General features: G+C 37.9%; 1 protein-coding gene across 1 annotated transcript in view; it reads left to right on the top strand.

Moving 5' to 3' along the window:
* Positions 1–21,808: 21,808 nt before the first annotated feature.
* Positions 21,809–23,910, top strand: part of KCND2 (potassium voltage-gated channel subfamily D member 2) — a gene marked incomplete at both ends in the record, with an annotated part of 483,187 nt that continues 481,085 nt past the window's right edge. The window contains one exon of the mRNA XM_081243947.1: positions 21,809–22,923. Coding sequence (XP_081100073.1) covers positions 21,809–22,923 — 1,115 coding nt within the window. The remainder of the gene's footprint in view (positions 22,924–23,910) is intronic.

Here is a 23,910-nt window from a genome sequence, read left to right on the forward strand (position 1 = left end):
ATTAAATACCTTCTCATAGAGAAAACTCCATACCAAGATGGCATCACTGGTGAATTTTATCAACATTTAAGGAAGAAGTAATAAAAATCTTATACAACTCTTATAGAAAACAGAGGAAGAGAAACCTCATTTTATGAGGCCAGCATTACTCTGATAGCAAAACCAGACACAGTCAGTATAAGAAAAGAAAACTAAAGATTAATATCTTTTATGGTCATGGGTACATAAAATCTTTATTAAAACATTAGCAAATCTAATCCAGCATTAAGTAGACAGGAAAATAAACCATGAACAAGTGTATTTTGGTATGGCAGGTTTAGTATTCACAAATTAAATAGTGTATTTCATTATCTTATCAATACAAAGGAGAAAAATCATATTACTTCAAAAGATACAGAAAAATAATTTCAAAAATTGAATATTCATTCATGATAAATAAAATACCCAGCCTATTAAGAATAAAAAGGAATTTCTTCAACCTGGTAATGGTAATCTAGGAAAAATACACTGCTAACAATATACATAAGAGTAAAAGACTGAATGCTTTTTCTCTAAGACCAGTGACAAGGTAAGATATCCATTTTCACTACTTCAACTGAATATTGTGTTAGAGACTCAAACCACTGCAGTAAGGTAAGAAAAATAAATTAAAGTTTTACAAATTGGAAAAGAATTCAAGTCATCTTCACATACAGACCACAGCAACATTGAAAACCTAAATCAATCAATCAACCAGTCAAATAAGCAAGCAATCAAGCTACAAAAAAGCTACTAGGCTACTTAGCTTAGCAAGGTTGCATGACACAAGTCAAAACAAATTAGATTGTGTTTCTATATACTAGCAAGAAACAATTGAAAATGAAAAAAATTTAAAAAGCACTGTACAATAGCATTCAAAGATATAAGGTAATTAGGCATGAATTCACAAAATACTCTGCAAGTTACAAAACACTGCTGCAAGCAATTGAAGGAAACAAAGCAGTGGAGAGCTATACCACATTCATTCATCATAAACTGGCAATTATTCTCAATTGATCTATAAATTCATTGCAATTTCAACAAAACTTCTACAGGCTTTTTATGTAGAAATTAGTAAGATGATTCTAAAATGTGTATAGATGTACAACAGATCAGGTGTAGAAAAAACAATTTTGAAATTATGAACACAGTAGGAGGACTATGACTACCTGCTTTTGAGACTTATAAACTATCTATTATAAAGCTACTAGTGTAGCCAAAGAAGTGTAGTACTGATGTAAGGATACAGCTATAGATGAGTGGAGCAGAACAGAGAATCCAGAGATAGACACATACATATGGGCAATTAATTTTCAAAAGTTACCAAGGTGCTTCAATGGGGAAAAATGAGTCTTCAATAAAGGGTCCTCAAGCAAACTACATATTCATATAGAAAATAATAAACTTTGACCCTCATCTCTTGTAATATATACAAATTGACTCAAAATGAGTCACAGACCTAAATGTAAAAGATAAAACTAAAATCAAATAAAACTTTAGAACAAAATATAGGAGAAAAACTACAAGGTTTTAGGATAGGCAACACTTTCTTAGGACAGAAAAAGCATTAACGTGAAAAATAATTGATAGATTGAACTTCAACAAAATGACAAATTCTTCAAAAGAGTCTACAAAGAAACTGAAAAGGCAAGCATAGAGTAGGAGAAGGTATACACCAGGGGTCCCTAACCCCCAGGCGTGGCAGTCCAAGGCCTGTGAGGAACTGGGCGGCACAGCAGGAGGTGAGCGGCAGGAGGTAGAGCGAAGCTTCATCTGCCTGCCGCTCCCCATCATTCACATTACCGCTGGTATACACGATTCATGCATCAAACTTTGAATTTGCATAGTGAATATTTTTTAAAATGTTACAATTGAAAATTGAGTAACTAACCCAATCAAAATAGGCAAGAGATTTAAACAGACACCTGGCAAAAAAGTTATTTAAGTGGACAAAAGGTACATGAAAATACTCTACATCATTTGTTATTAGGGAAATGCAAATTAAATCCACAATTAGATACCAATACATATTCATTAAAATGGCTAAAACTGAAAAGATTTACCATGCCAACTGTTGGTGAGGTTGTGGAGCAACTAGAACTGAAGGGAATATAAATTCTACAACTACTTTGTGAAATGTTTTTGGCAGTTTATTAAGTAACTAAACACGTATCATAAAACCTAGCAATTCCTATCCTAGGTATTTATGCAAGAGAAATGAAGATATATGTCCCCAAAATACTTGTGAACAAATCTTCCTAAGACATTTATTCAGACATCAAGGACATGCCCCATGATTGCTTTTACTTAAAACTTCAGAAAAGAGAAATTTAATTTATAATGAAGAAAAGCAGATCAGTGGTTTTCTGGGGTTGATTGTAGGGGCTTGAATTGACTGCAAGAGTACATGGGAAACATTTTTGGGTGCTACAAGTATTCCATAGTTTGACTGTGGTTATTCATTAAAATACACACTTATATGGGGAAATTTTATTGTATGTAAATCAAACTGAATTAATTGTATTTCAAAAAGATTCCAGGGTGTGTTTTTTGTATATGATCTTAAATGAAGTCCACTAATCATCTCCGAATTTATCACATCCTTCCATATCCTGTGGTGTGAACTCTACCTAGGCAAGTCCTGAAGCTGAACTAGTCATCTTAGCCCCATTCTCAAGCAATCCTTCTCTTTATTAAAATTCCAAGATGCCTCGTAATGTAAGCCTAAAATTGGGGAGGAAAAAAAATCCTGTCCTCACATGTAGCAGCACTTCTGCTGTCATATTTCTTCTGGAAATAACTTTGCTGATATTAAAGTTTGTATTTAGAAAATATACTCTGTTAAAGATATTGATGACTCTACTGTATTTCAAATGAGAATTATATAATTGAATATCTAAAAAATTGAAATGCTTAGAACTCTAGAAATAACCTATGATTATATTCTATACAACCTGAGGCATGTTTCAAGAGGATTTAGAGAGATTTATAAAGAAATTATATCAAAAATATAAATTTAAATTATTTTCAAATGTTTGCCCCTCCTCTTTTCTGTTCCCAGAAATTACCTTCTCTGCTGGGTCCATAAGCATGGAATTAATCATGAGGCAGTAACTATGGCAATATAGTCTAGACTAGACGAGTCACACAATTATTGATCGATTTCCTGTACAAAACACTAAAGTTTACTTTTATTTCCATCAAGTCAAAGACATTATAGTATTTTTTTTTAATGATCACGTTTGCCTTTATTAGAAGTGTTTGTACTTTACTGTAAAAGTCAAAACTCAGGTAAGTCTGACTGATACTCCATTGGAAAATGATACTGGGATTAAAGTAGAATGTATCCAGTTTTACATCCCATAAAAGTGAGAACTACATGATATGTGAGGCTGGCTGACTCCACTCTTTAACATGTTATCTAGACAATTCATTGTGGTGCCCAGCTAAATGATACACATATTAAAGTGACCTTGTTAGACTGGTTAGCTTACAATCTACTGTATTTGTTTATATATCCAATTAAAAACCTTCAGTAAATTTAGGGAAAGTGGGGGAGGGATAAATTGGGAGATCGGATTGACATATCCACACTACTATATATAAAATAGAAAACTAATAAGAACCTACTGTATAGCACAGGGAACTCTACCCAATACTCTGTAATGGCCTATATGGGAAAAGAATCTAAAAAAAGAGTGGATATATGTATATGTATAACTGATTCACTTTGCTGTACACCTGAAACTAACACAACACTGTAAATCAACTATACTCCAATAAAAACTAAAACAAAACAAAATAAAACCTTTGGTAAATTAAGTATAAATCATGATTTTCTTGTCACATATTTTTTAAATTTACATTTATGACTTAGTATAGTATCCATTTGTTCAATTATTCAGACTCCAACATTGCCATTTTTGGTGTTGTAAATTGTCTGCAGAATTTTTATTTTACTCAAATAAGTATAAGTAGCTGGAGATATCCCTATTGACTGTACGTATGAACAGGCTCAACAGCTTACTGTAATTGCTCTAAAGATGATAAGACTTTGCCTAGACATAAAAATTCAATAATGAACATGTTTTATAAACTGAAATTGATGAGAGAATAAATCCAGGTAGAGTCTAGATACTTTGCAGCTTGTTACTTGAAGTCAAATTCTTTCCTTTCATAAAGTATATTTCTTGACTATAAGTGTCAATCCACTAACAATATTCTATGCATGTACTAGAATAATGCCACCAGAATGGTGAGGAAAGAGAAGTATCTAACAGTCTAATGAATTTGGAAAAGTATAGCATCACCATTTACCATCCCTAATTCCAATCCCAAGTAATATAGCTACTTATATAGCAGAAATCCATACAAGCAATGTTTTAAATATATGCTGGTAAACTATTTTTATAGTGTCATTTAGGTTCCTCAATCAATTCTGAAATGTTTTGTTAATATCTATGCCTACCAACATGTCTTTAAAATGATAGATAAACTCAAAGATCTTCTAAGATGGAATTTTATTATCTTTTTGTAACTCAGCTTGTTTTAAGTTATGTTTAGTCACTTGATAAGTGCTTCCCCTGTTTTTCTTTTTTCAAGAGTAATGAGTAATGGAACGGTAAAAAACACTGTATTTAGAGGTTGAAGACAGCACCTACTATGGGTCGATCAAGTGAGATGCAAAGATAAATTGAATCCTATTCCATCCTTGCAGAATTTAAAACAGGGTAAATACTGTCACACAGGTATAAGGTTCTATGAGAGTAAAGAGGAGGAAGCATGCAGCTTATGGTTTTGAAGAAAACTTTTAAAGAGTAGGATGTACTTGAGTAAGAAGTTACCAGATAGAGACGGGGAGGAACGGCATTTACATCAGAGGATATGGAAACAACAACAAAGAAATACAAAAAAATCTGGAAATGGCAAGTATTCTGACAACATATGTCTGTGTAGGTGATTGTTCCGGGTTATGGGGAGGGGAGGGACGTGCGTAGATTGCAGGAAATGAAATGGAACCATTGCAGGACCAAAGAAATACAAAAAAATCTGGAAATGGCAAGTATTCTGACAACATATGTCTGTGTAGGTGATTGTTCCGGGTTATGGGGAGGGGAGGGACGTGCGTAGATTGCAGGAAATGAAATGGAACCATTGCAGGACCATGGTAACTTTATGCTCCGGATAATGATGAGCTCTTCAAAGTTCAGCAGAGGAGTGAAATACATGTTTTGTTTTTAATTTCTAATTTCCAATATATCCCTGTGCACTGTAGACTTTGGGTGGAAAGAAAACGTGTGGGGGCCTCCCTGGCAGTCCAGTGATTAAGACTCCAGGCTTCCACTGCAGGGGGCACGGATCCTATAGGCCAGTTGGGAGTCTATGGCCTTGGGCCAATAGACGAAAAGAGTTTATAGAAAGCATAGGAATGAAAAGGAATGCATGCAAAGATTTGAGAGTAATTTAATACTTTGTTATAAGCACTTTACTCACAAAAGTAGCTGGTAAACTTTTCACTGACTCAATACAGAGACACTACAAGTATTTCAAGTCAAATTCTTATTTTGCCCTATGCAATTAAATTTTCTCATACAGCCAAGGGCTACATTATTACCTCAGGAAGCAATGCCATTTTTTTCTCATCCAAGTTTTCCACCCCGTTATCTAAAAATGACTCATCTTGTTAGGATCACTCACACTCTTATACATCATTATGCTTCTCTTCATTTTCCCACCTAGGTCAGAAGTTACTTCTCCTTCTTTGCTCTGTGTTGTATTACTTATACGTTCTGTTCTAGCTCTTATTTTCTTTGCTGCCTTTACTATCTTATAGAATCCTTGAGGGTGGGGATGATGCTGTATTTGACCATCTGTGACAGATTTCTTTGATCATAAACACTGGATAAATGTATGTTGAAAAGAAAAACAATTGACTCAAGCTCAACCATAATTTCATAATTTTATCTTCAAGTGATAAGAAACTGCCATGTGATACCTGTCATAACATAACACAGAATCCCTAGTCTATGATTTTTTATGGGTATATTCATCTTTATTCATGTTTATATACAAAAGATAAGCATGCCTTTGAATTCCATCTATAAATGTGAGAGATAATTTTTATTCTCAAATATATTCGTGTACAATATTTCATATTTATTTTATTTTAATTTTGATTATGAAGAGTTTTATCATAACATCTAACTTCTAGGTTGATTTATTCAAGTTATTCATTACTACTAATAGCAAACTATTGGTCACAGAGAGTTTGACTACATTTAAATAAAGTCATCTCAGTGACTAAAATAGAACACTAGAATGAAGTTTATACTTTATCAGCCTGTAGTTTATTGATAAGACTGAGTTATGAGCCCTGATGAGTTATTCTAACTATACCTCCATTATTAGGGTACTTTGATGTGAGACCTTGATTCTTAAAAAAATTCAAGTCTTTAACATGTGGTCATCCATAATTTTATAAAGACTACAATACTTTATACCTCAAAAGTATGATAATATTTCCCCAGACATTACAGTTATGATACATGGTACTTTTCAAAAATGGCAGCAACAATATTTCTAGCCCCACATGATCTAGAATCTTGCCCCTCTTCCATCAGAGGTTGGAGTCTATGTCCTCTTCCCTTTACCTTGGAAGAGCCTGTGGAGCAATAATAGAGTGGCACTATGTGACAGCCAAGTTTAGACATGAAAGCAGTAAAGCTTCTGTCTGGGTCTTGTTCTGGATGCCTGCCCTGGGAATGCAGCCATCATGCTGTGAGGAAGACCTGGCTACATGGGGAAGTCTGCGTGTCTGAGCCCCGACCCAACAACTAGCACCAAACGTCAGCTGCATGAGTGTAGGTCACATGGCTTAGAGACAAGTCTTTGTTGCCAAGCTCTAACCACGTTACAGATTTATGAGCAAAAGAAAATGACTGTTGTTTGAGGCCATGCAGGATTGTCAAAAAGCAATAGTCACATGAGCAAAAGTAAATAAAGCATTTATAAGAGGTACATCTTGCTTTATAGAGTATTTCCTTGTAATGTGAATGTGAATGTCACCTCCAGAACAGCAGTGCTTGCTCTGTTTGGTTGGCTTCTGTATTCCTGGTGCTTAGAACAGGACTTAGCTCAGAGTATTCAGTACATAAAATAATAATAAATTTATGATGAGATCCATATAAATCAAGGATAATAAAGGCTTTTGAAAAACATATGCAATCAAAAATGTTTGCAAAGTGAAATTTGTCAAAATTTCCCCCAAATTTATGAAAATATTAGTATACTTAAGAATTAGCAAAAAAAATTTTGTTTTTTACATTTAGAGCTATAAGAAACTCAAAATGTAGTACATACCTTTTTTTCACATTCAATTCCTGTTTTGTTTCAAATATGCGTTACATATGTTGACCTTCAACACTACTGCTAATTTAGCAGACAAATTTTTGACTTAGCTGTCTGTATTTGTTCATTTAATTTTACTATTACCTGAAGTACAGGAATTTATTTAATATCTCAAAAATATGACACTATATTTTAAACTGTTGACACAGTATTTCATATTGCATACAATACATAAGTGATATTTTTCATTTTGTAGATGCATTATATTTTGAAACATATGGGGTAGTTCTTAAGCTGACAAACACTCCAAAACATATAAAACAAAATGCTAATATCACTGAATAAGGAATGCCAAATTTATCACCTCTTCTAATATTTATCCGAATTTATGAATAGGATAAAAGTGTCTATTGCAAGGAACTGTTAAGTTGAAGAGAATTTCAACATGATTTTCTTTTGAAAATGTAGAATACCAAATAGCTAGTTGGTTAGTAATTTTCCAGATTTATAAGTTACTAATAATAACATAAATAATTTTACTGAAAAGTACGAATAATAAGGATGAAAACCAATCTTATTGTTTCACTTCCCCAAATATCCATTGAATCCTTCAATTTTATTTACTCCTCATCTTGAATACTTCCTGAAGTATTAAGAAGTGATACTAAATAGAAGGGCTTCTGAGATCCACCTTCTACTTGTATTTTCTGACACTGCTTTCCTTAAACTTACTGCTTAGGAAACAATGAATGAGTTGTAGATCCCCATTTGATTCCTATTTCCATGCTTTTTTTCCTTTTTTTTTCCTGCTGTATCTTCTGGCCAGAAATGCTCTCAGTGCCATCTTCACTTGACAAAATTTGGCTCAGAGAACTTAAAACTCAGTTCAGAGGTGTGTTGGGTGTCCCCAAGACCACCCCCACTATCAGAGATTGGCTGGAAAGACTCACAGCAGTCAGCAGATAGGTGTACTCACCACTAAGATTTATTACAGCAATGGAGTAAGACTACATGGCTGGATCATATGGGAAAAAGGCAGTGTCTGGAGGAGTCCAATTTCCTACATCTCTCCATCACATGAGGTGTCACCCAGAGTGTACTCTTCCTTCAGTAACAAAATGCAGCAACATTTGTGTGATGTTTCTACCCGGAGAAGCCCATGAGAGACCTAGCTGGGGGCTGGTCATGCAGGCACCATCTGCCTAGCATGTACTAACATTCCAGACTCCAGAAGGGAAAAATAAAGTGTTCAGCATAAACCATATGGTTTGCATTGTCTAGGCAGAGTGAACCTTCATCTGTTAACTACTGACTCGGGGCCGAGTTTCCAGGTTCCAGTCAAGGGCCAGTCTTTCAAGCAGGCCTTTCTAAAGGTTGTTGCCTCCGGCCTGCTGTGGTAACTCTTGTCTGCACATGAAGTAACCTGCGAAGGATTTAACTCTGATTCCTGGAGAGGGAGATGCTGATCCTCAGTGCTCCAGGCCTGGAAATCTCCTAGTATTTCCTACTTTGGAGCACCATTACTCGTACTTCTAGTCCTCTCTCCCACATTACTCCTGATACTTTTTCACATGAAACTTCGATGAAAATGTAAATAATAGAGCATCGAGTTCCTTTACTTGAAGGTTTAAAGTCTGTGCAGTTCATCCCCTCTCCCATTCCCTTTCTATCCTGAACAATTCATTCCTAATATCAGTAAGTAAGGCTGAACAAATATATGTCCATGTGTCAGGTGGAAAGGAGGCTGGTTGAGCTGTGGTGCCCCCACACAGGGTGTAAGGGATGCACGAAGAAAGGAGGGATTCCACAGGGTAGGGGAACCTGCATAGGATGTTGGAGTCCAAGTATGATGAAGAAGGTGTCCCAGTGGGGAGGTAACCCAACATGCAGTGTCCCAGCCTAGAGGGGTGAGGAGGGCAGCCAGCAGGGAGAGGCCCAAGAGAGGATTTGGGATCTTGGGGCAGGAGCAGGGGAAGGGGGGAACAACACACAGCGGGAAGGGGCAGTGGCAGCTGTGTCTGGTAGACAGTATTGGAAGTTCAATGGGGAAGAGTGGCAGAAATGAGTGATTGGCTCCATAAAGGAAGATCAGTAAAACAAATAAACCTACCTAGGATAATGAGAGATAGGACTCTCATTGTCAGAGAAAGGCACTCCAACCATGGAAAGGAAGGTAACAAGAAGGTTGGATTGGGAGTATTGGAATGAACTCATGTTTTTTACGATGGAGAGAGACAGAGACAGAGGGAAAGAGAAAGATTTACATGTATATATTAAAATTATTTATAACAATAGGCAACATGTATGTTGCTATTCTCTGGGGTCCTACTTTATGAGTACAAGAGAATCTTAAATTTTTTTTAATGCTCTTTAACCAAATAGTCCATTGGCTATTTTGATGAAAATATATTCCTCTGTTAGGGAGAGAGAAGTTATTCAGGAAATAGAATATGAGCACCAGTGAAATGTATTATGGCTCTTGACCGCTAACAGGTTCTTACAGATTTTTATTTTCCCTCTTTCAGGAGTAAGTCACTGCACCTAAGAGAACTAGAAGTGAAATTAGAGATCCAGAACAGGACACTAGTGTCCAAATGTTTAGTATCAAAATATAAATTTGTAGAAGGACTGGAACCGTAAACTTAGGGCTTCCATTAAAGCCATACTATCTTGTGCACATAACGTTTACTGCAACCTCTTCTTTCCCTAAGTAAGTTTTCCTTCTATTTCCCTGTTTCTAATACTTATTCTCCCAGTCACTGGGCTAACAATTGGAGGCACGTTATCTTTTTCTCCTTAGCTTTCTATGCTCAGCATTCAAATAATCATACATGCTACATTTTTTTCTCATAATTTGTCTTAAGTTCACCCTTCATTTACCTTTTATTGTACATTTTATTTGAAGTAGCTGGGTTTTTTTTTTCTTTTAGTCTTTTCTCTTTTAGCTTTCTCCTGCATGCAGCTATAATTATAAACATATTTGTTATTTTCTCTTTAACTCAATGAGAGAACTAGACATAGACAAAAAGTGTTGGAAAATCTTTTCAAATTCCTTTCTCCTCTAACTTCACAATTTCTTTTCCATGCAAGCAATACCTGCTTCCCCTACAGGACCTTCACCTCACATCATGTATTATCCCAACTTCTTTTTTCATAGTTTATGTTTTAAATGTGTTTATATATCATAAAATATATTTTAAATACTTAGGTCATTCTTTACACCTCCTTTTTACTATGAAATGTTTTGCTAGGGTAGAAAAGCTGAGCTTTCCAAAATGTTCTATTCAGAGTACAATTCATATTTCCAAAAAATGGTATTGAAGATTAGACACCTATAGGTCAAAACATCAAAGGCAATTACTTAATTAGCATTCCAAGCTTCCTGCCCTCCCCAAATCGATATGCACAGAACTCTTTTGAAAGTCAGTAGGAGTTCTGTCCCAACAAAGGCTTCACCCAAGGGGAAAAGAAAAAGAAGTTAAACATAAATAAGTAGAACAGATTTTAATAAGCTCTCTCTCAATGAGTATTTACCTGAGGGACTAGATCAGCTGCAATGTAAAAACCTGTTTAATAACCCTCTATTAAATAGCTTTCTTTGTTTAAATTAAAATCCAATGCAGGCTAAGTTGTAAACAAACAAGATTTACATAATATCAATTTCTAAAAGTAAGGTAATACAGGGATCTTCTATTAACCAAATATTTTTAAGTACTGTATTGTTCTGCTTTTCTTTTCACTCTACTATTTCGAATGGTTTATTAAAGCCAACTACATAATTGTGTATAGAAATAATGAAGCAAACATACTTTGTGTAGCAAAGTGGCTTGCTAGAGCACATCAAGTACTTTTAAAGAAAGTAAACAAATTAATTGCCAATTTTCTCACAGAATGTGGCTTCTTAAATGATGAAAACCTTGTAAGACTTCTTTAAGATTTTCAACAACTGTAAACTATTGGAGAGTAATTTACCTTCTTTGCTAATGTTAGTAACATATGCAACAATTTACCTTCCTCCGGTTTCAGAAAAATAAGGCTTTTGTTTCTTCAGAACTCTCACTGCTTCTTTCTCATTTGTAGTCACAATTCTCACTTTATAGCACTGGGATTATTCCATGGCAATTAATCCAAAGTTAGAAATATGATAATGAGTCCAAGAAGCAAATTTATACGGTCTTTCTTATCTTTCCTCTTTCCCCATCTTTAACAAATAAACAGTTTCTCAGAATAAAACACTTAGGGAAAATATTCTGAAGTGAAACTGACAAGCAATGCTATCTTTGAATTGAAAGAGATTTCCACGCTCTTTTTCCTCATCCCAGATATCAAGCTCCCTGACGGCAGGCTGACCTTGAACAGCCTGGTTCATGCTAATGTCCAACTTGGCCTTTCACATCTTAAGCGATCAGTAATAACAATGTGTTAAAAACTGATTTTTTCCCCTCTTCTTCTATCATAGGAACAACATGTGCATCACCATTTATGAGATCATGAATATTTTAACAACAAAAGTATATTCTTTATATTAAAACAACCACTGTGTTCCTTCATAATGACAGCCATCCCATGAGGCAGAATTGAAGCTATAACAGGAGGGTTAGACTTTGTACATCTATTTACAAAATTTATTAGCCTTTCGGAGTTCCAATCACATAGAATGTGACAGGGTCTCAGGGCAGCATTGTGGGAACTTTGAAAGTCTAGTCCATTTTATTATATAAAATATATTTAAGATTTTCTGTATATGAGGAATAAAGCTTCTGAAAATGGGTTATTTTTAATAGGAGATGTTCAAAGTCTAAAACCTAAAGAAGGAACAATTCTTTGAAGAGGATTTTGAAAAGGACTTTGACAGTATTAATAAAGGGAAAAAGAAGTTAAGCTCAGGTTGCCAACTTATCTTTTTAATAGTGGTCTAAAAAAAGACACAGGGTCATTGCCCTTTCCTTGATGACCATATTCTAGGGACATTGAGGTATCTGAAACCTCAAATATGTTTTAGGCATTTAACTAGCCTTACCTATGCTGTGATTTTCTCATGTCCCCTATATATTTCTAGTATGTCAGATTTTATTTCCCTGAGGAACAAAGGCCGAAAAGAGAGAGAGAGAGACGGCTTCTGTACATCTTCCAATGAATAAAGAATCCAAACCAAAATTACCATTGGAAAAGTACATTTGCTAAACACAAAATAATATGGAACCTAGAAAGTTAATAAAAATAAACTATATATTTTTCTACTGAATCACAGTTTTTGTGAAATGTTTGTAATTTATGATCAAATATTTGAAGGTAAAAATGTTGATTTTTTCTTAATATTTAACACTAAAACAAATGTGTTGTTTTAAGAAAAAAATATGATACATAAAATTTGAAGTTGCTAGACCTTAAGGTGTAACTCACAAAATTTCAATTACTGGCTAAAGGTTTTGCTTATTTTTCCAGTTGATTGAATTTCTTTCTTAATTCAGGACTTTTTTTTTTTTTTCTAATAAGAGTATACTATGTTAAAATAACCTAATACAGGGTATTTAGGAAATGGGTGAAGGTGGACAAAAGGTACAAACTTCCAATTATAAGATAAATAAGTCCTGGGGATGTAATGTACAGCATGATGACGATAGTTAACAATATTGTATCATATATTTGAAAGCTACAAAAATACAAATATTGTATATTTGAGAGTAGATCTTAAATGTTCTCATCACAAGAAAAAAATTGTAACAATGTATGGTGATGGATGCTAACTAAACTTAAAATTTTATTGTGGAGATAAATTCACAGTATATACATATATCATATCATATATCAATCATACTGTATACCTAAAACTAATACAATGTTATATGTCAATTATATCTCAATAAAAACATAAAAATAAAATAAAATAACCTAATACAAACTCTTAGAGTTGTCTGAGAAGAGATTCTAAGAATGTAGTTAGATATACTAAATATATATACATATATATATATATATATATAATCTAGATATTAAAATTTGCTTATAACTGTGAAAAGTTAGCATAACTGATTAAAATATGGGTTGAACAGATGAAGTGCTCCCCTTCTCCATGGTCACAGACTGACTCCCTGCCCTGGCCAGAGACCTCCCAGAGATGTGCCGTGGGGGATGAGTAAGACAGTATGTATTGAATACCTGTCTGGACAAATTCATCATCAGTACAAAAAACAACAAATTGGCAAAGAGAATTAACTATTGCAGATATTGGTGTGTTTATAGACCTAAAGGGATATGTGATTTAGGGTCAGAAGACCTGGGTATGAGAAAGTTTTTGTGACTCAGATGTATAATATAATCTTGGAAAATCATATAACCTCCTTGAGCTTTGTTTCCTACTGGCTAAAGTAAACATAAGAATAACACCCACCTCACAAGGCCTTTTTGAGAATCAACTGTAGTAGGTACATTGAGAAAGCACTTTTTTAAACAGCTATACACATGTGCATCATTGGCCTCATTGTTAAAGTAATTTGTTTTCCACTGTACATCTTGGTATTAGATCAGCTTGATTCTCTATGAATCTTTTAGAGAGTTATCATAATAATCTATAATGGAAAAAAGTACATATTAATCATCTAATTACTCATTCATTCACTCAACAAACGTTCACTCTGTTTCTACCGTGTGCCAAGTACAATGGCAGATACAGAGGTTACAGAGATAAAAGACCACTGCCTTCTCTTAAAGAGGTTACAGTCTAGTGGCTAAGAACAAGAAGGAAAGACAAATCTCATCTAATCTATTACAGCCTCTGATGGAGCACTTGAGGTGGACATCATTTTGAAGAGGTTAGAAGATGGTTCCTGGCTCTTGAGCTGAGTACTTGAGACGTGGGAAAGAGACTCATGAATCAAGACCCAGAATCAAGATAAAATACACCCAATTGTGAAAACTAAAAATAGCTGACCAAGACCGTGACTAAGCTAATATTAAGATATCATGAGATGAGACTTAACAGTTAGAAGAAGTTGAGACACTGAAGGGTTCTATATTCTCTGCTAAGGACTGATTTCTGAAAAAAGATGCAAGAATACTGAAAGGGGTAGTGACATGATTACAAGTGCATTAAAAAAAAAAAAACCAAAAAACACTGAATAAAAGACATACAGGGGCTTCCCTGGTGGCGCAGTGGTTGAGAGTCCGCCTGCCGATGCAGGGGACACGGGTTCGTGCCCCGGTCCGGGAGGACCCCACATGCCGTGGAGCAGCTGGGCCCATGAGCCATGGCCGCTGAGCCTGCATGTCCGTAGCCTGTGCTCCACAATCGGAGAGGCCACAACAGTGAGAGGCCCGCGTACCGCAAAAAAAAAAAAAAAAAAAAAAGACATACAGACTGCAAAGGAAGAAATAATATTGACCCTATCTTCAGGTAACATGATTTTCCACATAGAAAACCCAAGAACTAATAAGGAAGTGCAACAAAATTGCAGCTACATGGGATGAAGTGAGAGAGTGGCATGGACATATATACACTACCAAATGTAAAGTAGATAGCTAGTAGGAAGCAGCCGCATAGCACAGGGAGCTCAGCTTGCTGCTTTCTGACCACTTAGAGGGGTGGGATAGGGAGGGTAGGAGGGAGACACAAGAGGGAGGAGATATAGGGATATATGTATATGTATAGCTGATTCACTTTGTTACAAATCAGAAACTAACATACCATTGTAAAGCAATTATACTCTAATAAAGATGTTAAAAAAATTTTTTTTAAATTGCAGTACAAGATCAATACAAAACAACCAGTTGCATTTCTATATACTAACAATGAACATATAGAAACCAAAAATTTAAAAATGTACAATACTATTTATAATTACGCCAAAGAAAATGAAACAGTTATAGATATAATAAAACATGTACAGGATCTGCAAATGCCGATGAAAGAAATTTAAAAAAAAGAGACCTAAATAAACAGAGAGACATACTGTGCTCATGGATTGAAAGACTCAACATAGTAAACATGTCCATTCTATTAAATAGATTTATAGTTGTAATGCAGTGCCTATTAAAATCCCAGATAGGTGTTTTGTAAACTTAGACAAGTTAATTCTAAAATTTATATAGAAAGACAAGGACCTAGAATAGCTAAATCAATTTTGCAAAAGTATAATTAAGTGGACTGCTTCACATTAAGAGTTAAGATACAAGTACAGTAATCAGGAAAGAGCGGTGTTAGTGAGGGGATAACACATATCAATGGAATAAAATAGAGAACCTAAAAATGGACCACAAAACTATACCCAACTGATTTTTGACCAAGTTGCAAAAGCAATTTGATACAGAAAGGATAGGCTTTTCAAGAGATGTTGTTGAAGCAACCAGCTATCCATAAGCCAAAAAGAAAAAAAAAAAAGAAAGAAAGAAAAAGAATCTTGCCCTAAACTTTATATCTTATACAAAAAATTAAGTCAAAAATAGATGGACTTAAATTTAAAGTGTAAAACTATAAAACATTTAGAAAAAATAGAGAACATCTTTGGAACCTAGGACTAGGCAGAATTGTTAGACTTGACACCAACAGCATGATCCATAAAAAAAAATTAAGGGAAAAATTCATTATACTATTTTTTCTGTTTTTATGTATATTCACAACTTTCCATAATAAGTTTTTGCTGTTTGTTTTATAAAAAGGAAAATTTGATAGACTGGACTTCAACAGAGTTTAAAAATCTTTTGCTTTGCAAAACATCTTGTGAGGAGGATGAAAAGACAAGCTATGTATTAGGAGAAAATATTTGCAGACAACATATCTGACAAAGAACAATTGATAGAATATATAAAGAGCTCTCCTAAGTCAACAGGAAAAAAAAAAAACCAAAACCAAAACAAACAATCCAATTAAAAAATGGGCAAAAAACAGGAACATACATTTTGCTCAAGAGTATACAGATGGCAAGTACGCACATAAAAATATGTTCAACAAAATTAGCCATTAGAGAAATGCAAATTAAAACCACAATAAGATGTCATTATACACTGTCAGAATGGCTAAAACAAAAATTAGTGGTGATGCCAAATATTGGTGAGGACGCTGAAAAACCTTAACTGGTGGTATATAAAATGATGCAGCCACTCTGGAAAAGATTATGGCAGCCTCGCAAAGCTAAACGTATACTGTCCTGTCCCTAGGTTCTTCATAACCCATTTTTTTTTAGATTCCATATATATGTGTTAGCATACGGTATTTGTTTTTCTCTTTCTGACTTACTTCACTCTGTATGACAGACTCTAGGTCCAATAAAGACGCAGACGTAGAGGATGGACTTAAGGACACAGGGAGGGGGAAGGGTAAGCTGGGACGAAGTGAGAGAGTGGCATGGACATGTATACACTACCAAATGTAAAATAGATAGCTAGTGGGAAGCAGCCACATAGCACAGGGAGATCAGCTCGGTGCTTTGTGACCACCTAGAGGGGTGAGATAGGGAGGGTGGGAGGGAGACCCAAGAGGGAGGAGATAAGGGGATATATGCATATGTATAGCTGATTCACTTTGTTATAAAGCAGAAATTAACAGACCATTGTAAAGCAATTATACTCCAATAAAGATGTTAAAAAAAAAAAACCTAAACATATACTTATCATACAGCGCAGCAATTGCAACTCTTGGTTATATATCCCAAAGAAATGAAAACTTATTTTCACACAATAACTTGTACGTGAATGTTCATAGCAGCTTTATTCATAATAGCCCCAAACTGGAATCAACCCAAATGTCCTCCAGTGGGTGAATGTTTAATCATAGTGTGGTACTTGTCATCAATAAAAAGGAATGAGCTATTGATACATGTAACAACTTGGATGGATCTCAATATAACTGGACTGAGTAAAAAAAGACAATCTCTAAAGGTTACATATTGCATGATTTCCTACATATAACATACTTGAACTGATACATTATAGAGGAGAACAGATTAGTGGTTGACAAGAGATAGGGGGCAGTGAAGGAGATGGCTATGGCTATTAAAGGGGATACTTGTAATGGAAATCTATATGTTTACTGTGATAGCGGTCACATAAATCTACACGTATGATAAAATTAAACAGAACTAAGTATAAACACATAAAAATTAGTGTATGTAAAACTGGTGAAATCTTAATAAGGTCCATGGATTCTAACAATGTCAATATCCTGGTTGTGAAATTGTACTATAATATGCAACAGTTCACTTTTGGGGGAAACTAGGTAATAGGTATAAGGGATTCCTATTATTTCTATATGAATCTATATAGATTCATATCTATATAGAATCTATATGAATCTATAATTATCTCAAAATAGTTTAAAAAATCACTCTAGGTACAGTATAAGGATAGAACGGTAATGAGGGTGGAATACACAAGGATCATTGGATGAGTGTGTGTATTTGTTGGGGGAAGTACTGAAAAACAGGACATGGACTGTGAGGCCTGCCAGGTTTCTTCCTTGGGCTTTATTCATCCCAAGGAGAGGAAACAGAGGAGGAGCTGACTGGAGAAGAGAAGTGATGAATTCAATTTTCATTTTGCTGAGTTTATTTTCAATCAGCCAAGCAGAGTATGTAAAATGATAATACAAGAAGGAAAAACAGGAATTTCTGGGCAATGGAAGAATATAGTGTTCTGCTGGATTCTGTACGCATACTCGTCATATAGCATTTCAACACATGAATGAATAATTAAAATATCAGTTACCTGAACATCATGGCACAGAAATTTTTGAACTCAGAGGCAAGAGTAAATATACTAAAATAGCTGAATAAAATGAATTGCATTTCCATTATGCATTAAAGTGAAAAGGAACTGAGTTACCCTCCATGTGTGTCAAGTTCTACATTGGTGTTCAGAAGTATTTTTCTGCTTAATCTTCATGATAGGCCTCAAAAGTTAAGTTTTATTATCTATAATTTCTAAACAGAGAAGTTAAGTAATTTGCCAAATGAAACAAAGGCAATGAGTAACTTATTGGGCTGGAATTTGAATCTAGCTGTGTTTAACTTCTAAGCCTACATCTTTCCACTATCTCAAGAAGCCTGTGGAGAGTCAGGGAGAGCAGACCATAAAACCTTCTTAAAAATGCAGGCTCTATATTATTGCTTATTCAGACGTTTTGTAGGGTTAAACATATACATTTAGATTTGTAAGCATTCAGTTCCCTACAGGCAAATTTTAAAGGCTCTGTTTAGGTCACTTGTCTCATCTTTACAGGATGGCATGCCAGTTTGGCATCAATTGATCATTCATGGCTTTCCATTCCCTGGATGCACCTGTCATGTCTGGGTTAAGAAGGGGTTAACTTTCTTATACTAATTGCTAAGTAGTCCCCTTCTTTTTATTTTCCAGTTAACAGGTCAGGTCGTTGCTGTTGTTTTCAGGTATACAGGCTATACAGATTCTTTAACAAGCATCTTGCTGCTCAACTAAGACAAAGAGATGAACAGCAGATATCTTCAGTTCTGTGATCCCAAACTTACATGATCCGTTAGCTACGACTTCATTAACTACTAACTTGGGATTCCCTAAGCCTCTACACCAGTAAACAAGTAAACAAACCAAAAATACCTTTCCATCTCTACAGAAAATCCTGTGCATTATAAGGTTTGTTTTTCTGCTTCTCTGGTGACTTTCTATATACTCCGTTTTTTAGTTCATGTCTTTTCTTTGAGGTATTCTATTTCAAAATTTTAAGGTTGACACATCATGCCTAAGATCTCTAGGGCCTGAAAGTTGATTCAATTTAAGGCTATACATCAGAGTCCACTTACTTTACAAACCGAGAAGAGTCCAACCAGATCTTGAAAAGGTAATTTTCAGGTACAAATTGGGCTTCTCTCCTTAGTCAACATAGATGAAGCTTCACTGTTTCCAAACACTCTTATTATTGTTGTTGTTGTTATTATTATTATTACTCAGTAATCTAGATTTAATTTTGAAAGGCATTTCAACAGAAACTCTCCACATTACATCCCATATTCATCAAAATGCAGGCGTAGACCTGAGTAGCAAATCTCCTGTAAATACTAAAAAGGTGGGTGGGGGCTGGATTTGAGGATATTTCTGTGATCTGATACTCTGTTGGGTCAGTTCATTTTGATCCTTCACCTTTCTAAAGCATCCACACCTGAGGTGTGGATTTAACTTCTCGCCATTCACGCCATCTAGTGGTTATAAATGTTAGATGCTTGGTTTTAAAGAAGATTTCTAACGACTTGGGGGCGGGGTACCCGAAAAACAAAACCGTTGAAAGCGACAATTTCCTAGTCTCCCACATTACTTACCCCCCACAGGGACCCCTTTACGTTAATCATTTTACGTGTGCGCATGGATGCGCAGAGAAAATGAACGGGAAGGCACACTCACTGAGACGCACGCCCCTCGACGCTGACATTTAGAAAAGGGTTCTAAATCCTTCCTGTCATTTGCAAAGGACAGGAAAAGGAGTTGTGGCAAGACCCCGACCAAGGAGGCTGTCTGACTTTTCAGCAAGTGGGACACATGACTTATTAACTCTTGCAACATTAACATCTGGTTCGAACAAACCGAAAGACCGAGAAAGAGGAAAAAGCGCTTAAAAATTCCGCTGCGGGGCTTTGCAGGTCTTGCTACCCAAGAGCCCTCAGAAGACAGCCAATTCCTGCGCTTTCCGCTCTGCTCACCCTCCTACCCAGCTTCTCTCTCTTTTTTTCCTTCCCTCCCGCCCCCCTCCCCCCCCCCCCACGCTCGCCTTGAACCGGGACCCAGGGAGGCAGAAGCAAGGCATCGGTCCCCTTCCTCCTCTCCTCCACCAAACCACCGCAGGCGAGCGCGTGAAGCTTCCCTTTGTTCAACGAGGCTCGCACTCCTCCTCAGCAGATCCACCTGGATGCTCTCCCTCGGTGACATTTTGCGCCGGGGCTGGTGCGTGGCTGGGGTGGAGCGAGAGGAGCCCGAGGGGGCGGGGGCGGAGAGAGGTCAAGTCGAGGGAAAGGCAGGAGACGCCTTGCATAACCTGCGTGGCGGGGCGTGCGCGCGGTTATTTATTTATTTTCTCCTTATTTATTGATCGCACGAGCAAGAGCGGAGCGGGGAGCCCGGGGAGATGCAGGACCACCCACTGGCGGGGAAGCAGCGAGCAGCCCTCCCGCGCCCCCGCGCTGCCGAGCGCCTCTTGCCTCCGCGCTCCGGCGTTTGCCCGCGCCGGCCCCGGCCCCGCCGCGCCGCCGCCGCCGCCGCCGCCGCCCGCCCGGCCGCCCCGCAGCCCCGCCGCCCCGCCGCCCCGCACCGTGCCGCTCGGGCCCCGGCAACCGCCGCGGCGCAGTAAGTTGGCAGGAGCGAGTCCCCTCCGTTCTCGACTCCCCCGCACCTTTTGAACTTGTTGCTGCTGCTCGGCTCGCCTGCGCCTGGCTTTTGGAAGGTGAAAAGGAGGAAGGAGGCACGGAGGAATGGGGGAAGGGGAAGAAGAGCTCGCTTGAGCTTTATTTATGCTCCCTCGGCGCATCGGATTCGGCTGCTCGCGAGCTGCTTTCTCAGCTTTTCCCGTTCCGGGTGCACCGCGAGGAGAAAGTCTCCGCAACTCAGCCCCGGCGCGCACTTCGCCAGGTATGTACCGCGGCCGAGGCGCGTTCTGCGCGGAAGCAGATGTTGCTGCCGCGGCGGCAGTGGCGACTGCCAGCTCCCGGGCTCTGTAGCTATCACACTGCACCTGAGCTGAACTTGACAAGAGAGTAAAGGGGAGATTGGGCGAATGCTTTTGGCAGACACGGCGGGTGCTCGAAGACGTGAGGGAGGAGGATCTATATTAATGCCCTCTAGCCGCGTCCAACGCACAGCACTTCCGTCTCTGCAAATACATCCCGAGGAGTAGAGGTGGCGACCGGACTCCCAAAGAGACGTGGGGCAGCGGCTGTGACCGCACCTCGGAAGCTACAACAACAGGTCTCCTTCTTGAGATTCCTTTGGCGGGAAGGGCCACTTGAAAAGGGAAGGTTTGAAAGAGCTGAAAGGGAAGGTGGAAGGGTTCCCTAATTCTTCAAAAGAATACCACCGAGTGTGCGTCCTTCGTCTCCTCTATCCTACACGACACACACTCCAGACTGTGTTAAGGGAGAAATCAAAGACACCTGTTTGAAGAAATTGCGGCATCTAAAGTCACCTGTGTACTTATTTGTGCCGGGGCTAGCCTGGTCCGACTGCAGGAAGAGGCTTGATTAGCTTTTGTTGGGTGTGATTGTGAGGACATTGTATTTTTATCCCCGTTACTCCAAATACCTGTCTTTGAGGGAAACTTGCCCTTCTGAGAACTGTGACTTCACCAGGAGCCCTACCTTGGAATAAGGCTGATACCTCTGGACCACGTTTCTCAGTAGTATTTGTTTGACGGGAGGAAGTGGGTGATTGTGGCTACTTTGAGTGACCCATTGTAGAGACTTGATTGCCCTTCTGGCCTGCACTTGAAGGAACCATGGCGGCGGGGGTAGCAGCGTGGCTGCCCTTTGCAAGGGCAGCGGCCATTGGGTGGATGCCTGTGGCCTCGGGGCCCATGCCAGCTCCCCCGAGGCAGGAGAGGAAAAGGACTCAGGATGCTCTAATTGTGCTGAATGTGAGTGGCACTCGTTTCCAGACATGGCAGGACACCCTGGAACGGTACCCAGACACTCTGCTGGGCAGTTCGGAGAGGGACTTTTTCTACCATCCAGAGACTCAGCAGTATTTTTTTGACCGTGACCCAGACATCTTCCGCCACATCCTGAATTTCTACCGCACTGGGAAACTCCACTACCCTCGCCATGAGTGCATCTCCGCTTATGATGAAGAATTAGCCTTCTTTGGCCTCATCCCAGAAATTATTGGCGACTGCTGTTATGAGGAGTACAAGGATCGCCGGCGAGAGAACGCGGAGCGTCTTCAGGACGATGTTGATACCGACAACACTGGAGAGAGCGCGCTGCCCACCATGACGGCTCGGCAGAGGGTCTGGCGGGCTTTTGAGAACCCTCACACCAGCACAATGGCCCTGGTGTTCTACTATGTTACCGGGTTCTTCATTGCCGTCTCAGTCATCGCTAATGTGGTAGAAACAGTGCCCTGTGGGTCTAGCCCAGGTCACATTAAAGAACTGCCCTGTGGGGAGCGGTACGCCGTGGCCTTCTTTTGCTTGGATACAGCCTGTGTCATGATCTTCACCGTTGAGTACTTGCTTCGCCTGGCAGCAGCTCCTAGTCGTTACCGTTTTGTGCGTAGCGTCATGAGTATCATCGATGTGGTGGCCATCCTGCCTTATTACATTGGGCTGGTGATGACAGACAATGAGGATGTCAGTGGAGCCTTTGTCACACTCCGCGTCTTCCGGGTCTTCCGGATCTTTAAGTTTTCCCGCCACTCTCAAGGCCTGCGCATCCTGGGGTACACACTGAAGAGTTGTGCCTCTGAATTGGGCTTCTTGCTCTTCTCGCTTACCATGGCTATCATCATCTTCGCTACGGTTATGTTCTACGCAGAGAAGGGGTCTTCCGCTAGCAAGTTCACCAGCATCCCTGCTGCCTTCTGGTACACCATCGTCACCATGACAACACTAGGGTAAGTGCCATCAAGGGAAATGGGATGGAGGTGGAATATATATGTGGTGGTTGTGCACCCATTAAAGTTATATACTTATTCAGAGCAAATAATCTTTCGCTTTCTTAAATGGGTTCAGGAAAATATTATCTAAATGGTTTTGAAGAACTCTTTTGATCTATGAAATGAGTATGATATAGTGATTGAAGTATTTAGGGAGTTGCTGGCCAGTGTTGAGTATTGATGCCTGAAAGTGATAAATACAGAAAGAAATTTAGGAATTCCTGAATATAAAGATCATCAATATTATATGTATGAAGACATAAAAATATAATGACAATGAAAAATACAAAATTTGTGTCCAAGTAAAGGTATGAAAATACACACTGTATATTGAAATGCCTAGAAAGTGCTTCAGTGTATTGAGCTGAAAAGTTTCCATGTACATTTGAAGTATTATTTTCATATGAATACTTCTGGCATGCATTTTCCCTCTAAGAACCATAATTCTCATTTTACAGCATTTTAAGACATAGATTATAGATATTATCAAAGGATTTTGTAATATGTATGCACATATTCATATATATGCATTTTCATTATGGCTGATAAGTTATGCAGTGTTTTAGAATATCAGGGCTGAAACTGCTCAACTCTACAAAATGCAGTGGAATGATATTTGCAACATATTTAAGTTTCTACGCTCATAGTTTCAAATAAAGAAGCAAATGACTCTTATCCACACGTTTTTTTAAGAAACTACAGAACCATCAGGCAATGGGCCCATATTCATTAAATACACATAGAGGGCAGAGCAGTATCTGATGAGATTGATGGTCACCAAGGGCTGGTTGCATTAGAGAATTTTGGGCCCCAATTTCCTTTTAGAATTCTTTTCTTCATTATTTTATTTGGTGGTAATCGTGTTTTGCGACCAAAGGGACATATTCTGAATTAATATTGTTCTTTAGAATAAAATTTAAGCTAGAGTTAAGATTTTTAGACGAT

Source organism: Mesoplodon bidens (assembly GCF_964165515.1).
Source record: "Mesoplodon bidens genome assembly, chromosome: 9".
NCBI classification, from domain to species: domain Eukaryota; kingdom Metazoa; phylum Chordata; class Mammalia; order Artiodactyla; family Ziphiidae; genus Mesoplodon; species Mesoplodon bidens.